The sequence below is a fragment of the Cnephaeus nilssonii genome, assembly GCF_951640355.1.
Source record: "Cnephaeus nilssonii genome assembly, chromosome: 3".
NCBI lineage: Eukaryota > Metazoa > Chordata > Mammalia > Chiroptera > Vespertilionidae > Cnephaeus > Cnephaeus nilssonii.
The window spans coordinates 80361796-80388564 of NC_137074.1; the positions used below are offsets into that span (position 1 = coordinate 80361796).

A 26769-nucleotide genomic window follows, 5' to 3' on the forward strand; every position below is an offset into this window, starting at 1 on the left:
GATTGCTTTTGCTGTTTCCATAGCCACAGTAACAAAAACTTCCAGTATCCTTCAAACCAGGATTAATTCTCTCTGGGAGCAAAGGGATACACATTTCAGTGGACTTAGTATGGAAAAGCACGGCTTAGCACGGGAAGCTCAGAGGAAAGCCACGGGCGAACCTGGACCCCAGCTCCCTGAACTTGGGAAACTCGCTTCCGCTCTCCCGGCCTCCGTCTCCCCAGGAGAAGAACAAGGTTGATCCAAGTCCAGAGCCTCACCTCGCCAACTAAAAACAAGCAAACAATCTATTTCCTTCCACACCAAAGAAAGAGACCTGTGGGCCGAATACCGGCACGCGAGGGAGCCGGGCGCCGGAAGCACCCATCCCCGCGGGCCCCGCGCGGCGGCAGCGGAGCCCGAGCCCCGCGCGCGCCCGGGAGCGCGTGCCCGCCGCCCCGCCCCGCGCCGCCCCGCCCCGCCCCGCGCGCAACAGGCCACGCGGTGAGTAGAGCGGCCGGGCCGCCGCGTCCTCCGGGCTTCCGAGCGGTCGCGGGTGGGAAGTGAGCCCCTCCCCGCGGCTCGGCCCGGGGTTTCGGTGCGGCCGCGCGGCCAGCGGGCGCGGGTGGCTGCGGGCTGGGCACGCCCGCCGACCGGCTGTGCGATTCCGGGGGCGGGCGGCCTGGGCACCGGGGCCCGGGCACCGGGGCAGCCCACGTGCTCGCCGGCGGCCCGGAGACGGGGCCGAGCGCCCGGGAAGTTTGGAGGCCGGACGGGGAGGCCGAGGCCGCCTCGCCGGGCCGGGCCGGGCGCCAGCGGCCGCCACGTGGGCTGGGCCCGCCCTCAGGGGCCCGAGCGCCCGGCTTTGCGGGTCGGAAGCCCGGGCCGGGGCCGGGGCCGGGGCGTCTCTCTCGTCCCCACCCCGACTGTAAAATGGCAGCCTCCCCTTCCCAACCGTCCGTGTGTCACCGGCTGTTCCCACCACAGCCGCCCCGCGCCGGGCCGCTGGGACGCCGAGTGCGGGGAGGCGGGGCCGCAGGACCAGGGCTTCGCCTCAGCCCGGCGGCCTGGGATCCCGGGGCTCCGGGTTCGGCGGGGGCACCAGCGTCCTCCACCATCGCGGGGTGGCTTTTGCCTCTGGCCTCGCGCCGGGAACTCCCGGTCACTGAAGCACAGTCCTGAGCGGCAGTCCGGGAGCTAGGGTCTCCGAACTGACCCCATTCCATTCCTGTGGGCCCGCCAGTGATGGGCGACCTTGTGAGCTTGGGGTGTCAGACTTCGCCAAAACACTGAGCATAACTCGGGTAAGGTGTCACTTTGAGGAAAAAACATTATTTCACAAATGCTTCATCCTCGGGAGCAGCAAATGGTTCACCCTCGGCATGCGGCCGCGTGTCTTCAGAAATGGCTACGTGTGTCCGTGCTGACCCGCGTGTCATAGGTTCGCCATCACTGGCTGTGCCGCCCGCACAGGCAGCACCCCGTCTGTCGGGCCCGGTGCCCGTTCCGTGGAGCTGCCTACGACCGCCCTCTCCGTAGGGGACCCAAAATGCACGCGGAGAGCTCACTGTGTTGTGCAGGTCCCTGGGCCTGGCTCCCCGAAGGCTGAGCCCCGGGGCTTGATGTGGCCCAGAAGGGGGTGCTCACCAGACTTCTGACTCCTCTGCGCTCTGAGGCCCGCTGGCCATTAGGACACCACGGCCTTTGCCCTTGGACCGCCCTGTGGGCCACCCAGGGCCCGCTGCCCTCGGAAGAAGAATCCCCACCGAACCAGCCGTCGGGTCTCCCCCAACAAAAGAACTGTCATTTCTGTGAAGCTTTGGGGATATTTCTCTAAAGTTATATACCAAGGATGAAAACGGGGAACAAGTTCATTCAGCACACATTTCTCGGGGACCTCGGTGTGCCCCTCTGCCGGGTTCTGGGTGTGTGCAGGCGGCTCCCTCCCTCGAGAAGCGGGGTCACCGCCGGGTGTGCGTGGGGATTATAAACACGCCCACGGCCAAGGTGAACCGGGAGGGAGGTCATGGTTTGGCTCCATTAGGAGGCAGCTGATCAATGATTCTCATCACTGATGTTTCCCCTCTCTCTCCCTCTCCCTTCCTCCCTGTGTTGGAGAGTGGGAATTTTTGAGCATGCTTCCAGAGAGGCCGTGGACTATGCCCCAGATAGAGTTGTCAGTGCTGACACTAGGCCAGGCCTTGAGATACGGTCTCATGGCCCCTTCCCAGCATGTAGGCTTCTTTCATAGAACACTGTCAGCTTTCTGAAGAACAGGATGACCCTGTGAATAACATGGTCGTCATTGGCATGATCCTGACATTGCTTGGGAAAAACTGTTTTGTCTTGGGTTACTTGTTCTGCAAAAACCGGATGTGGTTAATGTGCTTAAAAGCGGTCCTACACAAAGGGTCGCTGCTGCTCTCTGGTCTCCCTGCGTGGAGAATGGCAGAGCAGTCGCCGGGTTGTCTGGCCGCCCGGCTAATAAAGGCTCCCTCAATTTTAATTTGGTCTGGGCTCCAGTGGTCATTCACTCGCATCCGCTCCACAACACCTGAAATCAATAATTTTTTTTTTTTTAATGCAAAGAAGCTGCATTATGGCTTCTTGTCAGTCATTTCCCATAGACAAGGTTAGGAAACTTACTAGTAACACTAGAAAGGCTCTGTTTATGTTTGCTGGCTGTAGAATGGGTATTGATTTTCTTGTAGAGTTTTAATCCTTCAGAATTGTTTAGATTAGTTGGTGTTGTGTGTTTTTTTAAATTAAAATCTGTTGGCAGTTAGTAAAATGTGAATCATGAATGTTTCTTTTGATTTAGTAATTTTAGATTGCAATGATTATAGTCAATTCAAATTGTATAACTGCTTTTTTTTCTAATTGAAATATAATTGCCATAGAACATTATACTATTTTAGGTGTACAAAAGAATGATTTAAAATTTGTATGAGTTGTTTTTTAAAAGCTTGTCTCCACGCCCCCCCCCCCTCCCCAGCTTTATACAAATATTTATTCTCACTTCTGCTTGGGTGGTCTGTGAGGTTTATAGGCAGGCTTGTGTGGGCTGTACTGTTCTGTACAAAGCATTCTGTTGTTTAATTATATTTCTTAGACCCTAAGATATGCCTTTTTTAGCTATTTCTGAAATTGTGATGCATCTTGCAGTTTTTTGTAGGTTCAGTGTGGTGTGGAATGTCATCTGTTCTCCCCTCCACTTCTCAAAAGCTGTTAAAAAGAATTGTTATTTTACAAATATGGATAGTGTGAGAATCAGGGAAACGGTATATTTTCCCAGTAACTTCTAAGCTAGGTACCAATGACCTGAGCCTCAAATCATTTCAGTGTGAACACAGAGGAACAAGAAGTGATGTAACTTTTGGCAGTATAAATAGTGAGATGTATATTCTAACAAAGGCGTTTGTTATGCAGTGCTAGTGTTTGTTAGTGATTGTAGATGGAAAAAATGCTTTAAGTGTTTATATTTTTGGCATTAGTATTCTGCACACTTTGTCTAAGCACACTTCCTGAGGAATGTGCTTATATAACTGTATTCATATATTGTGCTTAAAGAAAAGCCTTTCAATTGCATCTTCCTGCTCTTGACATCCTTACATTATAAGCTGACCGATCGTGAGGGCTAAGAGATGTGTGGCTGAATGTGAAACTACCTTTTCATCTTAGGGTACTTTTAACGATATAAACCTTCTGAGCCAGTCTGTTTTTAAAGATTAAATATGAGCAACGTGTCAGGGCACCCTGGGTTCAGTGACTTGCTAAGAAGCCCAGCTGATTGATTATAGCAAAAGGAGACCAAGTGCATAATGTTCCAGCAACTAGTTGTGACAGCTACACAGTTGCCAACCAGGGAAGCTCATTAGACAGTGCCCAGGATTTTTTTGTTAATTGGGGGCTAGTCACCTAAGCATCCTTTGCCTGGAAGTGTAGTTGTTGCAATATGTACCGAACTCCCAGACTCGCACCCTAGCTGGTTTGACTCAGTAGATAGAGCGTCCACCCTGTGGACTGAGAGTCTCAGGTTTGATTCCCATCCAGGGCTTGTATCTCTGTTGCAGGCTCGATTCCAGCCCAGGTTGGGGCGAGTTCGGGAGGCACCCAATTGATGTGTTTCTCCCCCTCCCTTTCACTCTCTCTAAAAAATCAATGGAAAATATCCTCGGGTTAGGATTAACCAAAACAAAATAAAAAAAAAATAAATAAGAAATCCTAGACTCCCAGAAGGAAAGCAGATGTTCAGTATAAAACACATTGTTTGCACAAACAGTTAAGTCAGAGTCAGTCACTCTCTTTTTGTTGTTGTTAATCCTCACCTGATTTTTTCCCATTGATTCTGAGAGAGATTGAAAGGGAGGGGGTGAGATAGAGAGAGAGAAACATGGATGTGAGAAAGACACATTGATTGGTTGCCTCCCCGAAAGCGGAGGAGGTATGTGCCCTTGACCTCAATCAAACCAGAGACCCTTCAGTCTGTGGCTGATGCTCCATCCACTGAGCCAAACCAGCTGGGGCCATAGTGAGTCACCGTTAACATTTAAATAGTGGTGGGAACGCTCCTGAATAAAAACTCCCTGATGTCAGCCATAAACTCGTCTTTCATAGGATAGCAGTGCTCTTTGCTAATCTGCTTTCATGTCTGGGGTCTAAGTACTAGGAATACTTTGTTTCAATGAAGCCTTGATTCTTTGGTTGAGAAATCAAAATGGTCTGGAAAACTTGAAAGGAAAAGGAAACATTTTCAGCAAATTTTTGTCTCATTGATGACACATTATAAAACACTAAAGTTAACTTCTAAGCTTAAGCCCTTACCCCTCCCATGCAAGCTTTTAGTGTCTATTTTTATTAGTTTTCCACCATCATCCCGTGTTTCCCCACCAAAAGCACTTGATCTGAGCTATTTGTGGGCACAAAATTTAGAAGCTAAATTGAGGTCACTAGAGAGTTTTGTATTTTGGCTTTTCCACTTCCTACTGTGTTCAGTTTACATTTGGATTGCATTCTAAAGATTTATTAATAAATTAGTTGTCGCAATATGTAACAAATTATTCCAGGGTTTATTCGTAGGCCAGACCACTAATTGTACTTAGTCCACGTTGCAGCTGAAATACGGCTTAGTTATAATGACAGAGGAGCAGAAAACAGTGCTCTTGCAATTCAGATAGCCCAACAAAATAGGAAGCCATAACATCTATTAATAAGTTACTGGTCTCTGGGAAAAATTGGTTTTTATAAGTGTAGATATTTAAAATTTATTTTTTGTTAATCCTCATCCAAGGATATTTTTTTCCATTGATTTTTTTTTTTTCTTAGAGAGAGTGGGAGGGAGGGAAGAGAGAGAGAGAGATTGGTGTGAGAGAGACATCAATTAGTTGCCTCCTGCACGTGCTCCAACTTGTGCTGGGGATCAAACCTACAACCCAAGCATGCGCCCAGGAATCGAACCCTTGACCCTTTGGTGAGCAGGCAGATGCTCTAACTACTGAGAAACACTGGCTAGGGCTATAAGTGCAGATTTTTATAACCTTTTTTTGGGGACAGAGACTCCTTTAAGAACCCGGTGAAAGCAATGGACCCACCACTGCCTCCTAGAAAAAAAAAAAAGTTTAAATAGAAATTTGCAGTTTCAGGAAGTTCATATAATTTGAATTACAATTCTTGAACCCCAGATGAAGGACACCTGCTTGATAACCACGGCTGTGGGCAGTTCCGAGAGGTTTGGCCGTGCTTGCGCGTGTTGCTGCTCCTGCCCCGCGGTGTGGTCTGTGGGCCCGCAGCACCCCTGCCTGGGAGTGTGAGAGAGCCCCCGCCCTCCATCGGACCCAACGCCGGGGGGTGGGCGCACATCCGCGATGGAGCAGTGCTGTGTTAGAGGGTTATGATGTGGGAATGTTGTTATGTTTAAGTTACAGCTCTTTAAAGACTTGGAATATAACTGTCTTCAGCCTTCACTTTCCAGCTTCTAATTGTTGTTGTTTTTAATGGGGGGGAGGTTTCTGATGAAGTGGCACTTTTCAGGCATGAGCTGAGATTTGGAAGTGGGCGTTTCACGTGGCTGAGGAAGACTGGGGCGCAGGCTGCTTCTTGCTCCGGCCACCAGCTGGCACCGCTGGCCGGGCAGTTGCCGCCCCGGACGGCAGAGGCGGGTGGCGCCGTGGTGAGGAGCGCCTGGAGGGGCCGCGGTTGGTGGCTCTCCAGCCAAGTGTCTGTAACTCAAAGTGCATCTCATTAGATTTGGGACCTGGTGCTGATGGGAGCCAAATTAAAAAGATTTTCGATTTTGCCGTGTCAGTGGCCACAGGCTGAACCTGTGACGAGGAGCTGCTGAGATAGTCGAGTCATTTAAGTCGGGATAATTACACTTCCTAACAACAACGAGGGTTCCACAGCACAGGGCTGTGTGCGAGGACGACGCGCTGTCCTCAGAGGAACGTGGGATCGCAGTTTGAATCCTCGTTGGCGGAATGGTGCGTGGGCTTAAGGCGGTAGCACATCCTGAGGAAAAGGCCTGGACCCACAGGTCTCTGAGGCTCATGGCCGGCCAGGCCTGGCTGAGCAGGACCTGCGGGCACCAACACATGCTCTCTGTTCTTTCCGTAGGCTGACCTCTGCTCAGCGTTGTCCGGAAGACGGAGCGATGCCAAAGAAAGCGAAGCCTGCGGGGACTGGGCAGGAAGAGGGGCCTGCTCCCTGCAAACAGCCGAAGGCGGAGGCGGCTGGGCGGCCCTGCACGGTGAACTTCGACAGCCCCGGCGGTTTCTTTGAAAGTTTAATCTCGCCCATCAAGACAGAGACTTTTTTCAAGGAGTTCTGGGAGCAGAAGCCCCTGCTCATTCAGAGAGAGGACCCTGCGCTGGCCACGTATTACCAGTCCCTGTTCAGGCTCTCAGACCTGAAGGGCCTGTGCGGCCGGGGTCTGTCCTACGGACGGGACGTAAATGTCTGCCGCTGCGTCCATGGGAAGAAGAAGGTTTTAAATAAAGATGGCAAGGTGCACTTCCTCCAGCTGAGAAAAGATTTTGATCAGAAAAGGGCAACAATTCAGTTTCACCAGCCTCAGAGATTTAAGGTAACAGGTTCTCCCCCTGCAGAATCCTCGCGTTTAAAGGGTGAACATGCGGCCACAGAGCAGCTCAGGGACGAGCCTGTGGCCTGGTGCTGACTTGCCTCCTGCCAGCTTGCGAAGAGGCAGCACCTGTTGGGTCTTCAGATGCCTCTCCAACAAGGAGATTCTGTGCTACCTTTTGACCGAACTGTTAGAAAATGTCCCCATGCAGGGTGGGCGTGGTTGGGAGTCACAGAGCTGCAAAATCTAAATTCTGTTGCTCGTTTTAAAAGTCCTGTGGGCTGGTTTTGTGTTGGGGTAAGGCAGACCTTTCTCGTGGGTTGGCCCCTTCCTTATGGTTTAAGGCACGCGGAGTAGCGTCCAGGTGGTCATGCCCTTGAAGTTCCTCCCTTCACGGCTGCGTCTGCCTAGGTCTTGGCTGCAGAGCGTGCGGGTGTCCGTGTGGCCTCAGTCCTCCCTCCCTCTTCACAGCTGCCTTGGGAAAGCCTGGTTTCTCCCTCTCTTGCAGGGATATATAGGGCTCCCCTCTCGGCCCCTCAGTCTGGCTTATACCCTGAAGAGTGGGTTAGTGCCTGGAGAGGGAATGTACTCGGCCCCTTCCCCCCTTCTCCGTCTGTACCCATTTTCTAGGTAGTTATTTCTTCTCCCATTCCGTTACGTACTAATTTTGTGCGGGGAATTCCCACATGTAAGTCTCCGTCCTTACTTCTTGCCAGAACTTCAGACGGAGAGCCAGACGCTCACTTAAAAACGTCTCCCCATGGGGGTTCTAGCAGCTCAAACTCAGCATGTCTAAGAGAACGCTTTGTCCCCTTCGAAAAGTTGTTCTTTAGCAAGTCTTTCCCGTCAGTGAATGGAACGGGGCTGATGACTGTGCAGCCACAAGCCCGGGAGGAGCCCACCCGCAGGTCCGGGCAGTGCTGCTTCCGTGCGCGCTGGCCTTTCCGCTCTCCCTCCCCGTCCCACCTCCGCCCTTCCCTCGCCTCACTGCGGCCTTTGCAGGTTCCCGACTGATCTCTCTTGCTTTCGACAGTCCGTTCCCCACACGGTAGCTTTTAAGACATGGAGGCATGCAACAACCTGACTAAACTCAGAGGGAAGCGGGGGAGAGGGAGAGATGAACAAAAGAACATATGTGCACATATGCATAACCCATGGACACAGACCATAGTGTGGTGAAGGTCTGGGGTTGGGGGCAGGGGGAAGAGGGATGTTTAACTGTGGGAGTGGAGTGGAGGGAGTCATTGGAGGGGACATTTGTAATACTTTCAACAATAAAGATAAAAATAAATAAATAAATAAATACACAAATACATAAAAAGTAAATTGGATCATGTCATCTCCCTGCTTAAAGGCCTGCCCAATTGCAGGTTGCCCGCCTTGCCAGTCTCGGTTTTGTGCTCCAGTCTGTTCTGTGGTTTCAGTCCCAGCGCAGAAAATTCTGGAGGGGAGAGGTGTCGGCTCTTTCACTGCTTCTCAGTTCTCGGTGTCTGGGAGTTAATAGCTCAGTACAGACCATCAGCAAATGAGGACACGTCCCCCGCCTCACTGTTAATGGACTCTCCCCTCCCGCTTTCTTCCTCTTTTGAAGGATGAACTTTGGAGGATCCAGGAGAAGCTGGAATGCTACTTTGGCTCCTTGGTTGGCTCGAACGTGTACATAACCCCTGCCGGCGCGCAGGGCCTGCCGCCCCATTACGACGACGTCGAGGTGAGAGAGGAAGAGCCTGTGGGGCCTGGGGAAGGAGGAGTTGCTGAGAGTCGGGTCAGGATGGGGGTCAGGGTTCAGGTCACCTCTGGGGCTAGGTCTCTGTCCACGCTTCCTGTGCCGTCTCTGGAGGCCTTGACCTCACCTGGCTGTTGGGCCAAAACCACGTCCACCCAACGGTGTCCTTCCTGCTCCTCCGAGGGGACAGGTGGTTTCCAGCCGACGGATCCGAGGGCCACACCTTCTGTGGAGTTTATCCACAGGAAAGGGTGATTGGCTTTCTAACTTCCCAGTGTCTGGTCTTTACTAAGGTGAAGCCACAAAGCAGACCTTACCTCTGCTTTCATGTTGTCCTTTGTCTGTAGCTGCCAGAAACACAGACATTTTTCTGTTTGTGACAACCTGGGGGCAGCTGCAGTGAGGGTCATGGTTTCCCTCCAGCACTGGCACCTTGACAAGCGTTGGTTTCACTCCCCGGGAGCTGCCAGAAACAGTTAGCTTTCCGGCTTCGGTATTTTGTGGTTTTATTTTTGTACCAACACAAGGTGTGAACACAGAGTATTAGTAAAAAGTCATTTCTCCTCCCTTTAAGAGCAATTTGATACCAATGCATTTTCTAAAAATTCTTGGTTCTTTAAAAATGTGTTTTTAACAGAGTATTGCGATATCTTTGGCTGAATGAAGAACAAAAAGCTTACAGCTTTCCTACCTGCCAGAGATGATCTTCAGGATCTTAGATCCAGTCACCTCTGAGGCTTGGCTTTGCCACGGGAGATTCAGGGCTGTAAGCTGTCGGTCGGAGATTTAAAGGAATGAGATGGTGGTCTGTCGTGGGCTGTGGAGAACTCAGCGAGGCTTCCCGAAAGGGAGAAGGATGATAGCCGTCTTACAAGCTAAAGCCGGTACTGGCGGCCCTTACGTGTGGAGTGAAATGTGTCTGATCTTTCATTTTTATTTTTTGTCTGAGACTGGTGATTCACCGGAGCCCTCGGAGGCTCCCTGTGAGGAAGCTCTGACCTCGGCCTGTGGCTCTCCCTCCCCAGGTGTTCGTCCTGCAGCTGGAGGGGCAGAAGCACTGGCGCCTCTACCCGCCCACCGTGCCCCTGGCGCGAGAGTACAGCGTGGAGGCGGAGGACCGGCTCGGGAGGCCCGCCCTCGAGTTCACGTTGAAGGTACGGGAAGGGACTTTGGCTGCGTGCGCCCCTCCTGAGACAATCAGTTGGAGGTTCAGCGATCCCTCCGGTCCCATGGAGTGTGTCCCGGGGTTCGGGCAGCACTGCGGCTTCCCCGGGCACCTGGTCGCTGGTAGAAGAGAGCCAGGGAAGTGCTAAGTTTATTTCCCAAATGACCTTATGTGATCGCCAAATACAGGCCACGTCCAACAGGAACGGGTCATGAGCTTGCTGTCCTCTGACTCCTCTCGGGTAAAAGTGGAAGGTTGGTCCTGGGCAGCTGTGCCGGGTCGCGGGGGGCGTGGGCACTGGGTGTAGGCGGCTGAGGCAGAGCCCAGCCGGGGACCCTTCGTTTTCCTGCTGGTAAATTCCAGAGTGGCCCTGCTCCCCGTGACTGCATCCGACTCTGCACTCTCCCCGCCCCTGCACATCGCCGCCATAGAGCAGTGATTACCCTTGGAGAACCACCTGCTCCGGACGCCGGGCGCTTGATGCCCTGGCTCGTTGGCGGGTGTGCTCAGAAAGCCTGCCTGTGAGCCGTTAGCCGCAGGGCCGTGGCCGCCCACCCCAGCAGGTGGGGCTGAGTGAGAAACAGTCTTAGAGGGATAAGAGCTTCGTCATTAAGCTTTGTACCTTTTCCTACAAAACATAGATTTAATTTCTTTCAGTGTCAGTAAGATAATAGTTCATTCAAACCATTCCAAAGATGCTGCCTACCTGGTATACTTGTATATAGTTATGGTTTTTTAAAAACAAATTTTCTTGTATCTTGAAGTTATAATTAGTGCCCAATTCTTACTCAGTGCCTTGTGGCCCCTTGTTGATTTTAAAATCTTTGCCTGCCTGCCAGTAACTGGGGGAACAATCTCCCTTTTAGGATGGGTGCCTACATTGTAGGAGGCTTAAGTAAACACAACAGTGACGGTACCTTTCACTTCCTGTGCTCGTGGTCAGCAGTCAGCGAACTATGGCCCGTGTCCAGTCCAGGACTGCGTTCACCTCACACAGCAGGGGAGACTACTTGCTGCAGAGACATGTGGCCCACGAACCACAAATACGCAGACATTCTGACCCTTTACAGAGGGAGCTGGGCAGTCCTTGGTCTTGGAGAAGCTTGTTTATTGAGGCTCTTCGTTGATTATTGTTAGGCCGATTATTTTAGCCGCCCCTGGTCTCTGAGGCAGGGCTGAGTTACCCAGGCTGATGACTGGCTCCCTGCCCTGCCCTGCCCTGCCCTGCCCTGCCCGAGGGCTGGGCTCCGCCTGGTCCTCAGGGGTCGCAGGGCGGGACTGAGGAGGTGGAGCTCCGCCCACTCATCGCCCTGATCACTGCTCCTTAGAAGTCCCGCACCTCACCTCCCGCAGGAGCAGGGCAGCATCCTGTGCGCAGGCCGTTCCCGTTGTATGTCTGTGCACATGGAGTTTAATCCGTGGAGCCCCTCAGATGTGATGGTGCGTAAATGCCCAGGATATGCAACAGGATAAGCTGCGTCCCCTGGGGGGTGGGGGCTGTATAGGTCCTTCTCACCCCCGACTCCGGTGGCTCCTGTGTGGCGCGTCTGCCCAATTCAGGATCTTGGGGTGAACGCACCCTGTCACGGAAACTGCCCTGTGGCCTGGGAATCTGACAGACCTGAGTTTGAACCCCTCTGCTGTCACTTAGGAGCTGTCTGTCTTGGGCAAGTTATTTACATCTCAGTCTCCTTATTAAAACGGAGACCACAGCGTTTACATTGTAGATTGTAATGATTGAAAAATATTACTTTGATGCCTCCCTTACGGAAGAGATGGGTATATGTCAATGTATTGCTGCTTATCAAAGTACCACAAATTGACACACACTCAGTGCCTTGAAACAACACACATCTGTCACCTTACTGTTCCTCAGTTAGAAGTCCAGAGGGGATTGCCCGTCGCTGCAGTCAAGGTGTCCGAGGTCTGCATTCCTCCGAGGTCGGAGGGCAGCTCCGGGCCTTTCCCTCTCGGAGGCCGCTGCATCCCGGGCTCCTGGCCCTTCCTCCGTCTCCAAGGCCAGCAGCTGGCCGCCTGGTCTTTCTCGCGCTGCCGTCTCTCCGTTCTCCCTGCCAACGCTCCCCCCAGAAGGGCCCACCTGCCCAGTCCAGAAAACCTCCCTGTCAGCTACCTGATTCCTTTTGCAACCCTCGTTCACACTTGTGCAGTTGTCTGTGCACAGGCGCCGGGTGAGGACATGGACATCTTGGGGGCCTGCCACGGTGCCCTCGGCTGCTTCTCCTCTCCCCGTCCCTGCGGGCTTTCCTTCCCACCATTCCTCCAGAGCCCCCTTCTCAAGGTTACCGTGACCTCCCCGCGGTCAGGGCAGGGCTCAACCCCGGGTCCCCACCTTAGTCTGCCTGTTGGCAGCATTTGACACGGGACACTCGCCTTCTGCCCGGGGTGTCCGGGAAGCACCCTCTCTGGTTCTTCCTCCACCTTCTGGCTGCTGCTGGTCCTTCGCCGTTGTTTTGTCCTCAGTCTTTGTCCTGCAGTCCTCTGCAGGTAGGGGGCCAGGGTCACCTCCTGGACCTCTTTTCTCAATCCGTGGCCACTTCCAAGGATTAAATGCCGTCTACACTGATGTATCTTGAATGCTGTGTTGTATCTCTAGTCCATGTCTTCAAACTCTAGACTTAAATAGTCTCAGTTAGGTAAAAGGTGCTGAAAATTTCCTATTTCCCAAATCAAAACCACGCCCCACCCTGTCCCAGCCTCCTCCTCTCTATAAATGTGTCACCATTTTTCTACTTGTTTAGGACAAACCCCTTGGACATGGATTTATACAAAAACCTCCTACTTGGTGTTCCGCTGGCAGACTTTTCTGGCGTAACCACCACAGTGGTCCCTCTGCGATCCGGTGACCTCTCGGCCAGCCCTCCGGGACTTTGTATTAAACCCAGAGTGAAAGCCCGGTCCTGAGAGCAACCCTGCAGGCCCTGTAGTCTGCTGCTTTGCTGCCTCGTCCCTTCCCCTCCCTTCCCCTCCCTTCCCCTCCCTTCCCCTCCCTTCCCCTCCCTTCCCCTCCCCTCCCCTCCCCTCCCCTCCCCTCCCCTCCCCTCCCCTCCCCTCCCCTCCCCTCCCCTCCCTTCCCTTCCCTTCCCTTCCCATCATGTCCACCTTCACTCACTACCCTGAGCTGCACTGGCCTGCCAGCGGCTCCTCCAATGCGCCGGGCACGCTCCAGCCTCAGGACCTTGGCACTGCCCCCCCCTCCCCCCCCCGCCGTGCTTTCTCCCCAGGTGGTCACGTGGCTGGCTCACTCACTTCCTAGTCTCTCCTGAGATGTCCCTCTAGCAGAGCACGCGTTCCCTGAGCATTCTGGATAAAATAGCACCTCTTCCCCAGGCACACCCACCTCCCCTTCCATCGGCATCGGCCCCTCCCCTTCCTCTGCTGCTTGTGCTTGCATTGCATTCACCACCACTTGACATAACTTATTTGCTACTTTAAAAAATCTAAGCCAAACCGGCATGTCTTCATTGTGTTTGTGATCTCTTCTCCCCTCTCAAATGTCTGCTCATTGGAATGTACTGCACGAGGCAGGTCTTTGCTCAGTGCCTAACGCGGGGCCTGGCGTGGGGGGCGGCGGGGGAGTGGTGATCAGTGCTTGTGGGATGAGGAAATAAATGCATTAATGAAGTAGGTATGTGAGGGCCTCACCAGAGGACTGGCACCGAGACACCCAGCCACGCTAGCTCTAACTGGGAGGAAGGCATTTGTGTACTTGAACGACCGATTTCCCGGTCAGCTGGGTTCATGACCAGCAAGCCTCCAGGACAGCCCTTTGAATATAATAGTTGCATATTGTTTCTTGCTTTAAGGCAGATTTAACATTTAAAAAAAGTTTTAAATCTGATATTTTCTTTTTAATTTTCAAATATATTTTTATTGATTTTAGAGAGGAAGGGAGAGGGGAAAAGAGATAGAAACATCGATGATGAGAGAGAAGCATTGATTGGCTGCCTCGTGCATGTCCCTCACTGGGGATCGAGCCCACAACCAGGGCATGTGCCCTTGACCAAAATTGAACCCAGGACCCTTCAGTCTGCAAGCCGACGCTCTATTCACGAAGCCAAACCAGCTTGGGCTAAATCTGATTTCTTTAAAGCATTAAAAAAATATATATATATTTTTATTGATTTTAGAGAGAGAGGAAGGGAGAGGGATAGAGAGCTAGAAACATCTGCCTCCTACATGCCCCACCCTGGGGATGGAGCCTGAAACCTGGGCATGTGTCCTGACCAGGAATAGAACCAGTGACCTCTTGGTTCATGGGCCAACACTCAACCAGTGAGCCACACCGGCTGGACAATCTGATATTTCTTGAGCTCTCCCTCCAGGGTCCGCGCTCCTACCCAGTGAGCCAGAGGGTCCGCGCCCTTACCCAGTGAGCCAGAGGGTCCGCGCCCTTACCCAGTGAGCCAGAGGGTCCGCGCCCTCACCCAGTGAGCCAGAGGCTCCGCGTTCTTACCCAGTGAGCCAGAGGGTCCGCGCCCTTACCCAGTGAGCCAGAGGCTCCGTGCTCCTACCCAGTGAGCCAGAGGGTCCGCGCCCTTACCCACTGAGCCAGAGGGTCCGCGCCCTCACCCAGTGAGCCAGAGGCTCCGCGTTCTTACCCACTGAGCCAGAGGGTCCGCGCCCTTACCCAGTGAGCCAGAGGCTCCGCGCTCCTACCCAGTGAGCCAGAGGGTCCGTGCCCTTACCCAGTGAGCCAGAGGGTCCGCGCCCTCACCCAGTGAGCCAGAGGCTCCGCGTTCTTACCCAGTGAGCCAGAGGGTCCGCGCCCTTACCCAGTGAGCCAGAGGCTCCGCGCTCCTACCCAGTGAGCCAGAGGCTCCGCGCTCCTACCCAGTGAGCCAGAGGCTCCGCGCTCCTACCCAGTGAGCCAGAGGGTCTGTGCTCCTATCCAGTGAGCCAGAGGGTCCGCGCTCCTACCCAGTGAGCCAGAGGGTCCGCGCCCTTACCCAGTGAGCCAGAGGCTCCGTGCTCCTACCCAGTGAGCCAGAGGGTCCGCGCCCTTACCCAGTGACCAGAGGGTCCGCGTTCTTACCCAGTGAGCCAGAGGCTCCGCGTCCTTACCCAGTGAGCCAGAGGGTCCGTGCTCCTACCCAGTGAGCCAGAGGGTCCGTGCTCCTACCCGTGAGCCAGAGGGTCCGTGTCCTTACCCAGTGAGCCAGAGGCTCCGCGCTCCTACCCAGTGAGCCAGAGGGTCCGTGCTCCTACCCAGTGAGCCAGAGGGTCCGTGTCCTTACCCAGTGAGCCAGAGGGTCCGTGCTCCTACCCGTGAGCCAGAGGGTCCGTGTCCTTACCCAGTGAGCCAGAGGCTCCGCGCTCCTACCCAGTGAGCCAGAGGGTCCGTGCTCCTACCCAGTGAGCCAGAGGGTCCGTGTCCTTACCCAGTGAGCCAGAGGCTCCGCGCTCCTACCCAGTGAGCCAGAGGGTCCGCGCCCTCACCCAGTGAGCCAGAGGGTCCGCGCCCTTACCCAGTGAGCCAGAGGGTCCGCGCCCTTACCCAGTGAGCCAGAGGCTCCGCGCTCCTACCCAGTGAGCCAGAGGGTCCGTGCCCTTACCCAGTGAGCCAGAGGGTCCGCGCCCTCACCCAGTGAGCCAGAGGCTCCGCGTTCTTACCCAGTGAGCCAGAGGGTCCGCGCCCTTACCCAGTGAGCCAGAGGGTCCGCGCCCTTACCCAGTGAGCCAGAGGCTCCGCGCTCCTACCCAGTGAGCCAGAGGCTCCGCGCTCCTACCCAGTGAGCCAGAGGCTCCGCGCTCCTACCCAGTGAGCCAGAGGGTCCGCGCTCCTACCCAGTGAGCCAGAGGGTCCGCGCCCTTACCCACTGAGCCAGAGGGTCCGCGCCCTCACCCAGTGAGCCAGAGGGTCCGTGTCCTTACCCAGTGAGCCAGAGGCTCCGCGCTCCTACCCAGTGAGCCAGAGGCTCCGCGCTCCTACCCAGTGAGCCAGAGGGTCCGCGCCCTTACCCAGTGACCAGAGGGTCCGCGTTCTTACCCAGTGAGCCAGAGGCTCCGCGTCCTTACCCAGTGAGCCAGAGGGTCCGTGCTCCTACCCAGTGAGCCAGAGGGTCCGTGCTCCTACCCGTGAGCCAGAGGGTCCGTGTCCTTACCCAGTGAGCCAGAGGCTCCGCGCTCCTACCCAGTGAGCCAGAGGGTCCGTGCTCCTACCCAGTGAGCCAGAGGGTCCGTGTCCTTACCCAGTGAGCCAGAGGGTCCGTGCTCCTACCCGTGAGCCAGAGGGTCCGTGTCCTTACCCAGTGAGCCAGAGGCTCCGCGCTCCTACCCAGTGAGCCAGAGGGTCCGTGCTCCTACCCAGTGAGCCAGAGGGTCCGTGTCCTTACCCAGTGAGCCAGAGGCTCCGCGCTCCTACCCAGTGAGCCAAAGGGTCCGCGCCCTCACCCAGTGAGCCAGAGGGTCCGCGCCCTTACCCAGTGAGCCAGAGGGTCCGCGCCCTTACCCAGTGAGCCAGAGGCTCCGCGCTCCTACCCAGTGAGCCAGAGGGTCCGTGCCCTTACCCAGTGAGCCAGAGGGTCCGCGCCCTCACCCAGTGAGCCAGAGGCTCCGCGTTCTTACCCAGTGAGCCAGAGGGTCCGCGCCCTTACCCAGTGAGCCAGAGGGTCCGCGCCCTTACCCAGTGAGCCAGAGGCTCCGCGCTCCTACCCAGTGAGCCAGAGGCTCCGCGCTCCTACCCAGTGAGCCAGAGGCTCCGCGCTCCTACCCAGTGAGCCAGAGGGTCCGCGCTCCTACCCAGTGAGCCAGAGGGTCCGCGCCCTTACCCACTGAGCCAGAGGGTCCGCGCCCTCACCCAGTGAGCCAGAGGGTCCGTGTCCTTACCCAGTGAGCCAGAGGCTCCGCGCTCCTACCCAGTGAGCCAGAGGCTCCGCGCTCCTACCCAGTGAGCCAGAGGGTCTGTGCTCCTACCCAGTGAGCCAGAGGGTCCGCGCTCCTACCCAGTGAGCCAGAGGGTCCGCGCCCTTACCCAGTGAGCCAGAGGCTCCGTGCTCCTACCCAGTGAGCCAGAGGGTCCGCGCCCTTACCCAGTGAGCCAGAGGGTCCGCGCCCTTACCCAGTGAGCCAGAGGCTCCGCGTCCTTACCCAGTGAGCCAGAGGGTCCGTGCTCCTACCCAGTGAGCCAGAGGGTCCGTGCTCCTACCCAGTGAGCCAGAGGGTCCGTGTCCTTACCCAGTGAGCCAGAGGCTCCGCGCTCCTACCCAGTGAGCCAGAGGGTCCGTGCTCCTACCCAGTGAGCCAGAGGGTCCGTGTCCTTACCCAGTGAGCCAGAGGCTCCGCGCTCCTACCCAGTGAGCCAGAGGGTCCGTGCTCCTACCCAGTGAGCCAGAGGGTCCGCGCCCTTACCCTGTGAGCCAGAGGGTCCGCGCCCTTACCCAGTGAGCCAGAGGCTCCGCGCTCCTACCCAGTGAGCCAGAGGGTCCGTACTCCTACCCAGTGAGCCAGAGGGTCCGCGTCCTTACCCAGTGAGCCAGAGGCTCCGCGCTCCTACCCAGTGAGCCAGAGGGTCCGTACTCCTACCCAGTGAGCCAGAGGGTCCGCGTCCTTACCCAGTGAGCCAGAGGCTCCGCGCTCCTACCCAGTGAGCCAGAGGGTCCGTACTCCTACCCAGTGAGCCAGAGTGTCCGCGCCCTTACCCAGTGAGCCAGAGGCTCCGTGCTCCTACCCAGTGAGCCAGAGGGTCCGCGCCCTTACCCAGTGAGCCAGAGGCTCCGCGCTCCTACCCAGTGAGCCAGAGGGTCCGCGCCCTTACCCAGTGAGCCAGAGGGTCCGCGCCCTTACCCACTGAGCCAGAGGGTCCGCGCCCTCACCCAGTGAGCCAGAGGGTCCGCGCCCTCACCCAGTGAGCCAGAGGGTCCGGGCCCTTACCCAGTGAGCCAGAGGGTCCGCGCTCCTACCCAGTGAGCCAGATGGTCCGCGCTCCTACCCAGTGAGCCAGAGGGTCCGCGCTCCTACCCAGTGAGCCAGAGGGTCTGTGCTCCTACCCAGTGAGCCAGAGGGTCTGTGCTCCTACCCAGTGAGCCAGAGGGTCCGCGCCCTTATCCAGTGAGCCAGAGGGTCTGCACTCCTACCCAGTGAGCCAGCTGCTTCCTGTGGGTGCAGACGGGAGAGAAGCAGCTCTCCAGAACCCTCTCCGCCCTTGGCAGCTGCTGCTGTGCCCTTCATCAGGTGGGAGTAGGAGGCAGCTCAGGGCAGGGTGGTTTGGGGAGGGCAGTTCTGTCACTGGCTTGGGAGAGAGCCAGACAGGGTGGAGGAGGCTCACCTGCCCGAGGAAGTACCTGATCTGTACTTCTGTCTAAGTTTAGGTTCAGGGGAGGGGTTATTTGGTGTTGCATGCTTTCATTCGAACATCTCTCGAGTCTGTCACGTGCACTGGGTGCCCTGGTAGTCCAGGTTCTGGGAGTACAGATGGAGGTAGGCTGCGCCTGGAAGGGCGCACCGACTGGCAGGGACTGGCGGGTCAAACCGTGTTATAACAGCCCACCCAGCACCGCCCCAGAGCTGCTTTATCCCTCAAGGTCATCCTGTGAGATCTGGGGCTGTTGCCTCCATTTTGCAGATGAAGAAACTGAGGCTTCGGGAGGGTATTTGCTGTATGATCCTACTCTTCACAGCCGCACTGGGTGGAGGGGGAGCAGCTTCCAGGCCCCGACGTCACTCCCTGGTCCCTGGGCCTGGGCGGCGTAGTTTCAGGTATGTCTGGTCTTAGTTGTGAAAGAAGAAAGTGACTCCAGGTTCTGACAGCCTCGCCGGGACTGGGTCACAGACCAGAGGGGCTCAGCCCGCAGGCCCCAGGAGCCCCTGCACCACCAGGAGAGGTTTCTAGAACGGAGAACGGAAGCTCAGCCTGTGTTTGTCTCCGTAAAACAGAGGACGGAGCAGCTATCCTTGCTAACCCTTCCCCCTCTTCCTTCCCTCCCTTCAGGCCGGAGATTTGCTGTACTTTCCCAGAGGGACCATCCATCAAGCGGACACCCCCCCGGGGCTGGCCCACTCCACTCACCTGACCATCAGCACCTACCAGAGCAGGTGAGCACCCAGTCCCCGCCTGGCGTCCCGGGACAGCGCCGAGCTGTGGCTCACGGCAGCCTCGGTTCAGGAGGACAGGAGGGCGGGGCCACCACCCTCGCACTTATGGGGGGGGCAGGGGGTGCTCAGGCTCCTTTGCTGACTTCATAGTCCTTGAGTGTCTTGTCCGTGCTCTAGGCCAGCCTGGGCTTCCTCCTGAGGATGTCATGGACCCGACTGTATGACACAGGGAGCTTTCCAAATTACGGCTCCCGCAGTTTAGGAAGAAGGATCCATGGCTGCAGGCACGGCTGCGGTAGTGAGTCAGGCTTCTAGTGTGTGTGTCTGTCTGTCTCTCTGTAAAGTATTTTTATGGTGGTAAATATATACGGGGTGGATAAAAGTAGGTGTACAATTGTGAGTACACTATTATAATAATAAATAAGCTTTTGTAATAATCATAATCTGCATATCTTTCCATATGAATAGCTGTAAACCTACTTTTGCCTCCCCCTTGATTTGAGAGAGAGAGAAAGAGAAAGAGAGAAACATTGATCTGAGAGAGAAAAATGGTTAGGTCGCCTGACCTGACCGGGGATTGAATGCACAACCTGGGTGTGTGCTCTGACCAGGAATTGAATCCGTAACCTTTTGGTGTCCGGAATGACACTCCAACCAATTGAGGCGCCCCGCCAGGGCTTAGCTATTTTTAAGTGTACAGTTCAGTGACGTCAATGACACTCACACTGTTTTGCAACCATCACCACTATCTGGTTCCAAAGCATTTTCATCCCCCCAAACAGAAACTGTTACCATCGAAACCTCTGGGTCTCTGTGAGGGTTCCCACTTTTTACCGTCCTAGGAGTTAAAGCGGGAGAGGCCGCCTGGAAGTCAGTGGTTCCGGTTAAAACCATGCTCCATTCCTGTCACATGGCGGGCCCCGGGCAGCGGCACCCTGTGCATGATTTCCCGATAGCATCAGCCTTGCCCGCTCAGACCCCGCTTAAACACCCGCCATCAATGTGTCAGCACGCAGGCCCGCCCCGCGCTGGCGCTGGGAGCACAGGCGTCGCGCTGAAGGGCCTCTGGGGGCTCACACCCTGGAAGTGGTGTCGGAGGGGGGTAGGCTGTGATAAATTGTATCCCAGGTGTGCAGAGCAAACTCCTGGAGCAGAGAGGGTGCACTCAGCAAAGCTGGGCGTCACCCAAGCTGAGTGAGAGGGGACACGTTACTCAAGGACCCCGCACCCTGGCCGTGTCCCTGTGCCTTGGGCCTGGTGCTCCTGAAGGCACTGTGGTGGCGCGGGGGCGGGGGGGGGGGGAGGGGGCGGAGGGAGGCTGGGCCTCTTCCCAGCTCCTCTCCAGGGTGGCCTGTGGAACATTGGGGCCTGCGGGTGGGACAGCAGCAGGTGACTTGGCTGTTTTACCAAAGTGAGCTCCTAAGAGGCCCAAGACCCACTCTGACGCGTAGAGAGCACACAGCTGTTGAACGCAGTTCAGCTCCTCCGGGGGCTGCTGCGCACGGCCGCCCTGTGACCCGCAAGGCAGAGCTTGTTCTGTGCTGCGGGAAGGTCTGCACGCGCCCTCCCGCTCCAGGATGTGAGGTTGGGGGTGACATTAAGTCGCAAAGCGGGCGGCCGCCAGGTGGTCGTGGATGTCTTGGGAACGTGCTCTCCTGTGGCTTCTGTCCTCCTCTGCCACTTGTCTGGGAGGGAGTATGAATGTGTTAGTTCTGCTCACTGAGGGAGAAGCCGGAGTCATTCTGTGAGGTTCCATTTCGCACACAGCCAGGCCCGCCGGTGACACAGCTAAGAGGCGTTTAAAGAGAGCCCCCCGGGGGTGGTTTCTCACACGGTGCACTTTTAGGGGCGAGCCAGTTCTAAACGCCCCGAAGAGAGCAAAGGTAATTGAACCCTGAATCGCCTCCCCAGATGTACTACCGCCCTCCCCAGTAAAGCCATTGCTAGAGGTTAGCAAGTTGCAAGATCAATTCTTTGGAAGTTGATGTTGACGGATATTTTACTCTTTTATAAGGGGCGAAGGAAAAGGTAACGTGTAACTGCAGATAATTACACAGTCCGGGGATCTTGCTGTTACCCTAAATGTATTGCTTTTGGACTTTTTGCACATAAAACTTTCTTGGTCCTATGATGATTGTTAAAATTTCCTGCAGAGCTCTCCTCATAGACACTTGTTACAGTTAAAAACATTAAAAAAATGGGTCCCTTGAACTTTCTACTTCATGACAGTATGTGTTTAATTCTCTGGTATCTTTAAGGGAAATCATGATTCAAGCCTAGCTTCCCACCTCCGGCTGCCCTGGGCGTCTGGGAGGGGCGGAGAGCTGTGCCTGCCGAGCCCGCACACGGAAGGAGTCAGAGGGCCTGGGCAGGGGCCTGGAGTGCGGGGAAGCTGCCGCTGGTGGTGTCTGGCTTTACAGTAACCCGTGGTTTCTCTATGTTTTGTTGCTGTTTTTGTTGGTGGTGCGTGTTCCAGTTCGTGGGGAGATTTCCTTTTGGACGCCCTGTCGGGGCTTGTGTTTGATGCCGCGGAGGAAGACGTGGGGTTCCGGGCCGGCATCCCCCGGCGGCTGCTCCTGGTAAGGAGAAAGCAGGGGGGGCCGGAGCGGGCTCACAGCCAGGCAGCTGACGCCGTGGCCCACATCCCAGGGACCCCAGGGCCCTGCTCCCAGGAGCCATCGTCCCCCTCCTGTGCTGACCCCGCAGAGCTGGGTGGTTTGGGACGCACGGGAGTGCTGCTCGTTGTGTGTGACCGGGAGCCCACGGTGCTGTGCGAACAGCCGCTCTGTGCAGGAGCAGGCCCTGTGGGCTTACATGGCTGCCATTGCAGGGGCAGCGGTGAGACTTCTGCATAGAAGAGCCCGGGGGGAGCCCGGCCTTGCTGCTTCCCTGGCTCTCTTGTCCGTCCGTCCGTCCGTCCTGGGTTTACGTTGGGAAAGCAGCCCTGATTGGCTGGCTTGAGGAGATGCGTGAATTAGTGCTGAATTGGGCCACGGTGCTTTCACTGTCTGAGGCAGTCACCTCAGGATGGTGATTTGCTTTCCGAGAGGCAAGAGCCGAGACTGCATTTCCAGGATCCCTTTCCAGGCAAAATCCTGAAAATGGATTTTTTTTGTGTGTGCAAACAATAGGCAGCTTCAGATGAGCAGTGGTTATATGGAAATAATGGGACATTGTTCATAGGGGCTCCGGTCTCCTCAGTCCCCTCTCTCTGGGGGTGACATGGATGTGTCTACACCAGGGGCTGCTCGGGAGACCGGGACCGAGGCCCCGAGTTCTGCTGGATTCCCGGCCAGGACGCTCCTCTGTTTCTAGCAGGTGGAAGCCACAGCCGATGCGAGGAGGAGGCTGAGTGGCTTTCTGAGGACGCTGGCAGACCGCTTGGAAGGCACCCACAAGCTGCTTTCATCGGACATGAAGAAGGACTTTGCCATGAACAGACTCCCCCCTTTCCATGTGGGAGACGGAGCAGCGCTTTCCACGCCAGGTGAGCTTGCCGGCTCCTCGGCGGTCAGGGCTGATGTGGCACTTGGAGGCTTTCCTGGGTGGGCCTCTGAGCAGGTGGAAAGGTGGAGCGTTTTAGAATGACCACGGAGCTGGGCCTGTCTATAGTGTGTGTGGTTGGACAACACATGCTGCTCACACGCCTGAGCTTCCTGTGCCTCACAAGTCACATGCACAGACCTTGGGTCCAGCAGGTGGGGAATGAGCGCTCTGATTTTTGGGTAGAAATGTGTGTGTGCACAGGTACTCGGGTAAAACGCCGTCGTCAGGGCGTTTCAAGGACTTGAACATGGAGACATTCTCCTTGGAATTAACTCAGGGATGGGTAGAAAGTTGCCCTCGGCAGGTGAAATGTGAGAATGCCCGAGGTTATCACCGACCTCCCCCAAGTCCCAGGTGACTATTTTGTGACAGGTTTAGGCTGCAAATGACCTAACACGCGTCCGGGGGGTGGTGACTTCCATGTTCCGTAGCAAACACCAGCAACACCAACTCCCGTGGTCGGCACAGTGGGTTTGCTGACTTGTTGCAGCGCAGAGGCCCACACACGACTGGGAGCCATGGGGCATGTCAGTAAACGGCCTCTGCTCTGGGCTCGGTGCTGGCGGGAAGTCAGGCGGGAAGTCGGCGGGGTCCTGTGACTGGGTCTCGGACATCGTACCTCGTAGCAGGAGGACTGACGTGCCGACCGGGAAAGCAGCAGCGGCCCCTCATGAGCCAGGATAGGAGCTGTCTGGTCACTTTGCCGTGTGGGCGATGTTCTTTTGCCCGAGTCCGACATGTTGTGCAGCGGTCCTGTTTGTCTTGACCTCAGTCAGCCGGCCTTGTGTGTCACATGGCCTCTGGAGCCGCCTCACTTCCGGGGAACACCGAGGGGCTGTGGCCGGGCCGGGGCAGGGGCTTCCCTCTCCTCAGTGGGGTTGAGTGAGGGCAGTATTTTTACCAACTTTTACAGAAGCCTTGTGAATCACCAGTTGAGAACCACTGGCATAAACAATCCCTTCTAACACTGATTCTATTTTTATTATATCTTCGGGGGAAGTTTAGGATTTGTTTTTGATGGTATGTTTTCAAAATAGCAGATGTTTTACCAGCACATATTTTAATCTTTAACAGAACAGCGTTTCCTGAGTCTCAGAAAACGGCCAGAATATTGTTCTGGTTTTCCTTGTCTTCGCCGCTGTAGTCAATAAAGCTGTGATCCCTTACCCCTCCTCCCGGGAAGGGGGCCCTTAGGCTACTCTGTTTGGGTGGCTGCCTTTTCACTAAGTTAAACTCGATTTGAAAATTCTCTTTTTCCTGTGAACCTTACTAGGTGGCTTTTACATGACACCATGCTTGATCTGCACAGACTGTTTGCCACAGTCACGCAACTAGTAATGGATGGGGTGGTGTGGTCTGAACGCAGGTGCTCCTTCTGGTGTCCACGTGTAGAATAAGCAGCAAAAGAGGATAAACGAGACGGAGTGCTCTGAGCAGAAGGGCAGGGCCTGTCTCCACTGTTTATGTCTATTTAATGTATTATCGACTCATCATGTGTCTGTCTTCACTATGAGAACAGGCTCCATAAGGATGTAACGGGCTCCATAAGGATGTAGCATCACTATAAATGTCAGGGTAAGAAGTAAATGCCCGGGTTGGACTCACTGCAACTTGTCAGTAAATGTGTTCCTTACACAGTTGCACCTGCAGACTAGTTGGATCCTGCGGGACCCACTTTTGAAAACTGCCTTTCTGTCTGGATGCTCTAGGTGGACAGCTGCCGAGGTTGGACAGCATCGTGAGGCTGCAACATAAAGACCACATGGTCCTCACGGTGATGCCGGATCAGGGTGGGTCTGTGAGTATCCGGAGGGGAGAGGTTTCCGTCCTCAGGGCTTGTCCGTCAGACTGACAGGTGGCCACGCCCTCCCTCTGGCAGTCCCTCTGCTCTCACAGCTCAGCGCCTGCCATTGCTTTAGGGCGGATAGTGCCAAACCTCACTGTTCCACATCTCCCTTCCTGGTGGGCATTGAGGGCTTGCTTGCCCTCATCTCCCACAGAATCTTTTAAAAAAATTGATTTCAGAGAGAGGGAGGGAGAGGGAGAGGGAGAGGGAGAGGTAGAAATATCAATGAGAGAATCATCACTTAGTTGCCTCCTGCACGCCCCCTACTGGGGAATTGAGCTTGAAATCTGGGCATGTGCCCTAACTGGGAATTGAACCATGACCTCCTGGTTCATGGGTTGATGCTCAACCACTGAGCAACATGGCCAGGCCCACAGAACCCTTTTTATTCCCCTCACATAGTGATTAATGTCTGGTCTTCGCCTCCAGTTGGGTTTCAGGCCATGTTGCTCAGACGACTGTGGACCCTGTCCATGCGTCTCCCTACCTCAGTCCCTCTTCCATCCTGTAAACTGCAGGTCTGTCTTTACATACAGTTTTGTTCATGTTTCTTCTTTAAAAAAATCTCTATCCTGTAGAAAGATACTCTACTTTCCATACGTGACCCAGTAGTTCCCCAAACTGGCTGGTCATAGAATCAGCTGGAAAAGTTTGAGATCATGAATTCCTAGGCTCCATCTGGTCTGGGTTGGACCCTCTGCACTTGTTACAGCTCCCCTACAGCCCAGAGACGTGAGGCTTCGCCCGGTTCCTCCTAGTCTGCTTTCTCAGGAGGCACCCCAGGATGATCGGAGGGATGGGGCACCTAGATGTCTCCATGAACAGACTCTATGCTCCAGCCGTCAGGGCCAGACCTGGAGAGGCTGGTTTCTAATAGACACAAAACCTCAAAAGTTTAAAAAAATTTGGCTCTCAAAAAACGCCGTCACTCTGCTAATCCATCAGCCTGGGGGCATTCTCTCCCAGGCCAAGGTGCTTGAGCCTGACCTAAGAGGGGCCGGGGAATGACAGGCTCTGGCAGAGTCAGTGAGCTGCACTGTGTGGGAGGGGGCGGGAGGGACGTAGAGACCGTTGGGGAGGCTACTGTAATTGGAACGAAAGTTTTATAGATCACACAGCTGGCATTACTCTAGAGGTAATATTCACTCCATAATTTTCATGTCAAATTTTGATGCAAAAAAAGTGCAGGTGTGATTAACTGAAGAAACTTGAATATTTCATTAGGTTGCTATGTAAATGGTTACTTTTTTCATGAAATCAAGTTTCTGAAGATGCTCTAGCAGGTGTACTGTTTTATCTGTTATTTGCTATGAACAAATAGTAATCTGTGAGGACTGTAATGAAGTAATAGGCGCACACACTGAATCTCACAACATTTTGCCAAAAGGATTCTTTACAGTAGTCAATAAATTTCACTCAAGCACCGAGGTTTTAAGATTTTTTTTGGTTGTTGACCCATGTTATTGGAAAACCCTCTAAATTCTGTTGATGACTTCATGCTTTTTCTTTTTAAAGGATGAAACTCAAGAAAAGATGGTTTACATCTACCATTCCTTACAGAACAGGAGGGAGACACACATGATGGGGAACGAGGAAACAGAGGTTTGTTCCAACCTAAAGTGGATGCTTTTCCTGTGGCTTGTGTGGCTGGGAAGAGTGTTCCCTCTGATTTATGGGGAATGTGCTTTGTTATGACTGCAGTCCGGGCTTAACGTTCCATACACCTGACAGCCCTTGCGAGTCACATGGTTCTGTGACATGCAGACACTAGCTGGGACGTGTAGGAAAGGTGTAATGTCATGCGGAGCATTTACGTTAGGATGTCTTTCATGAAGTCTGAGTTTTCATACAGGAATTGGCAAATTCTGTAAGTTATCTGATTATAGTTTATGTGAATAGCCTAGCCCATCTGAAACAAGTTTCATACTTATGAAGGGTGTAAAAAATAACGCCGTACGGAGAGTTTTAGAAGTTTATATGGAAGTGCCACTGGAGAGGCGTGAGTGGTGTATTATCTGACTGGTTTATCCTTTTCAGGCGCATGGACTCCGCTTTCCTTTATCTCATGTGGATGCACTGAAGCAAATTTGGAACAGCTCAGCGATTTCTGTCAAGGACCTGAAACTTGCTACAGACGAGGAAAAGGAGAGCCTGGCCTTGTCTCTCTGGACAGAATGTTTACTCCAGGTAGTCTAGCGCCTCTACGCACTGAGTCTAGCTTTCATAGACACGGGAAAAGCAAACATTCATATGTTGGGGCCCCCGCTGCTCCGAGTAACAGACAGGGCTGGAGGGATGGTTACATACAACTTGACTACGTGTGTTCTAGTAACATGAGACCCACCGGTTACAAGTGCTCATATGCATTAAAGAAAGAA

The 26769-nt window shown here is 54.8% G+C and overlaps 1 protein-coding gene across 3 annotated transcripts; it reads left to right on the forward strand.

The window, feature by feature from the left end:
• The first annotated feature begins 395 nt into the window (after positions 1-395).
• RIOX2 (ribosomal oxygenase 2) lies at positions 396-26646 on the forward strand. Of its 3 annotated transcripts, none has more exons than XM_079767003.1 (10): positions 396-483; positions 6592-7060; positions 8649-8768; positions 9809-9937; positions 18896-18999; positions 21476-21578; positions 22315-22486; positions 24255-24343; positions 25907-25993; positions 26429-26646. In XM_079767003.1, exons 2-10 carry the CDS (start codon positions 6629-6631, stop codon positions 26585-26587), a joined length of 1395 nt encoding a protein of 464 aa, XP_079623129.1. In that variant the 5' UTR covers positions 396-483; positions 6592-6628; the 3' UTR covers positions 26588-26646. The 3 variants fall into 3 exon arrangements, with proteins under 3 accessions (XP_079623129.1, XP_079623131.1, XP_079623130.1); XM_079767005.1 differs by having other exon boundaries at positions 22318-22486; XM_079767004.1 differs by lacking the exon at positions 396-483 and adding an exon at positions 6183-6458.
• The last annotated feature ends 123 nt before the right edge of the window (positions 26647-26769 follow it).

Coding starts and splice junctions, on each gene's coding strand:
- RIOX2 (XM_079767003.1), top strand. CDS start 6,629: ATGCCAAAGAAAGCGAAGCCTGCGGGGACTGGGCAGGAAGAGGGGCCT. Junction 21,579..22,314: donor TCCCCCGGCGGCTGCTCCTG/GTAAGGAGAAAG, acceptor CTCTGTTTCTAG/CAGGTGGAAGCCACAGCCGA. Junction 22,487..24,254: donor AGCAGCGCTTTCCACGCCAG/GTGAGCTTGCCG, acceptor TGGATGCTCTAG/GTGGACAGCTGCCGAGGTTG.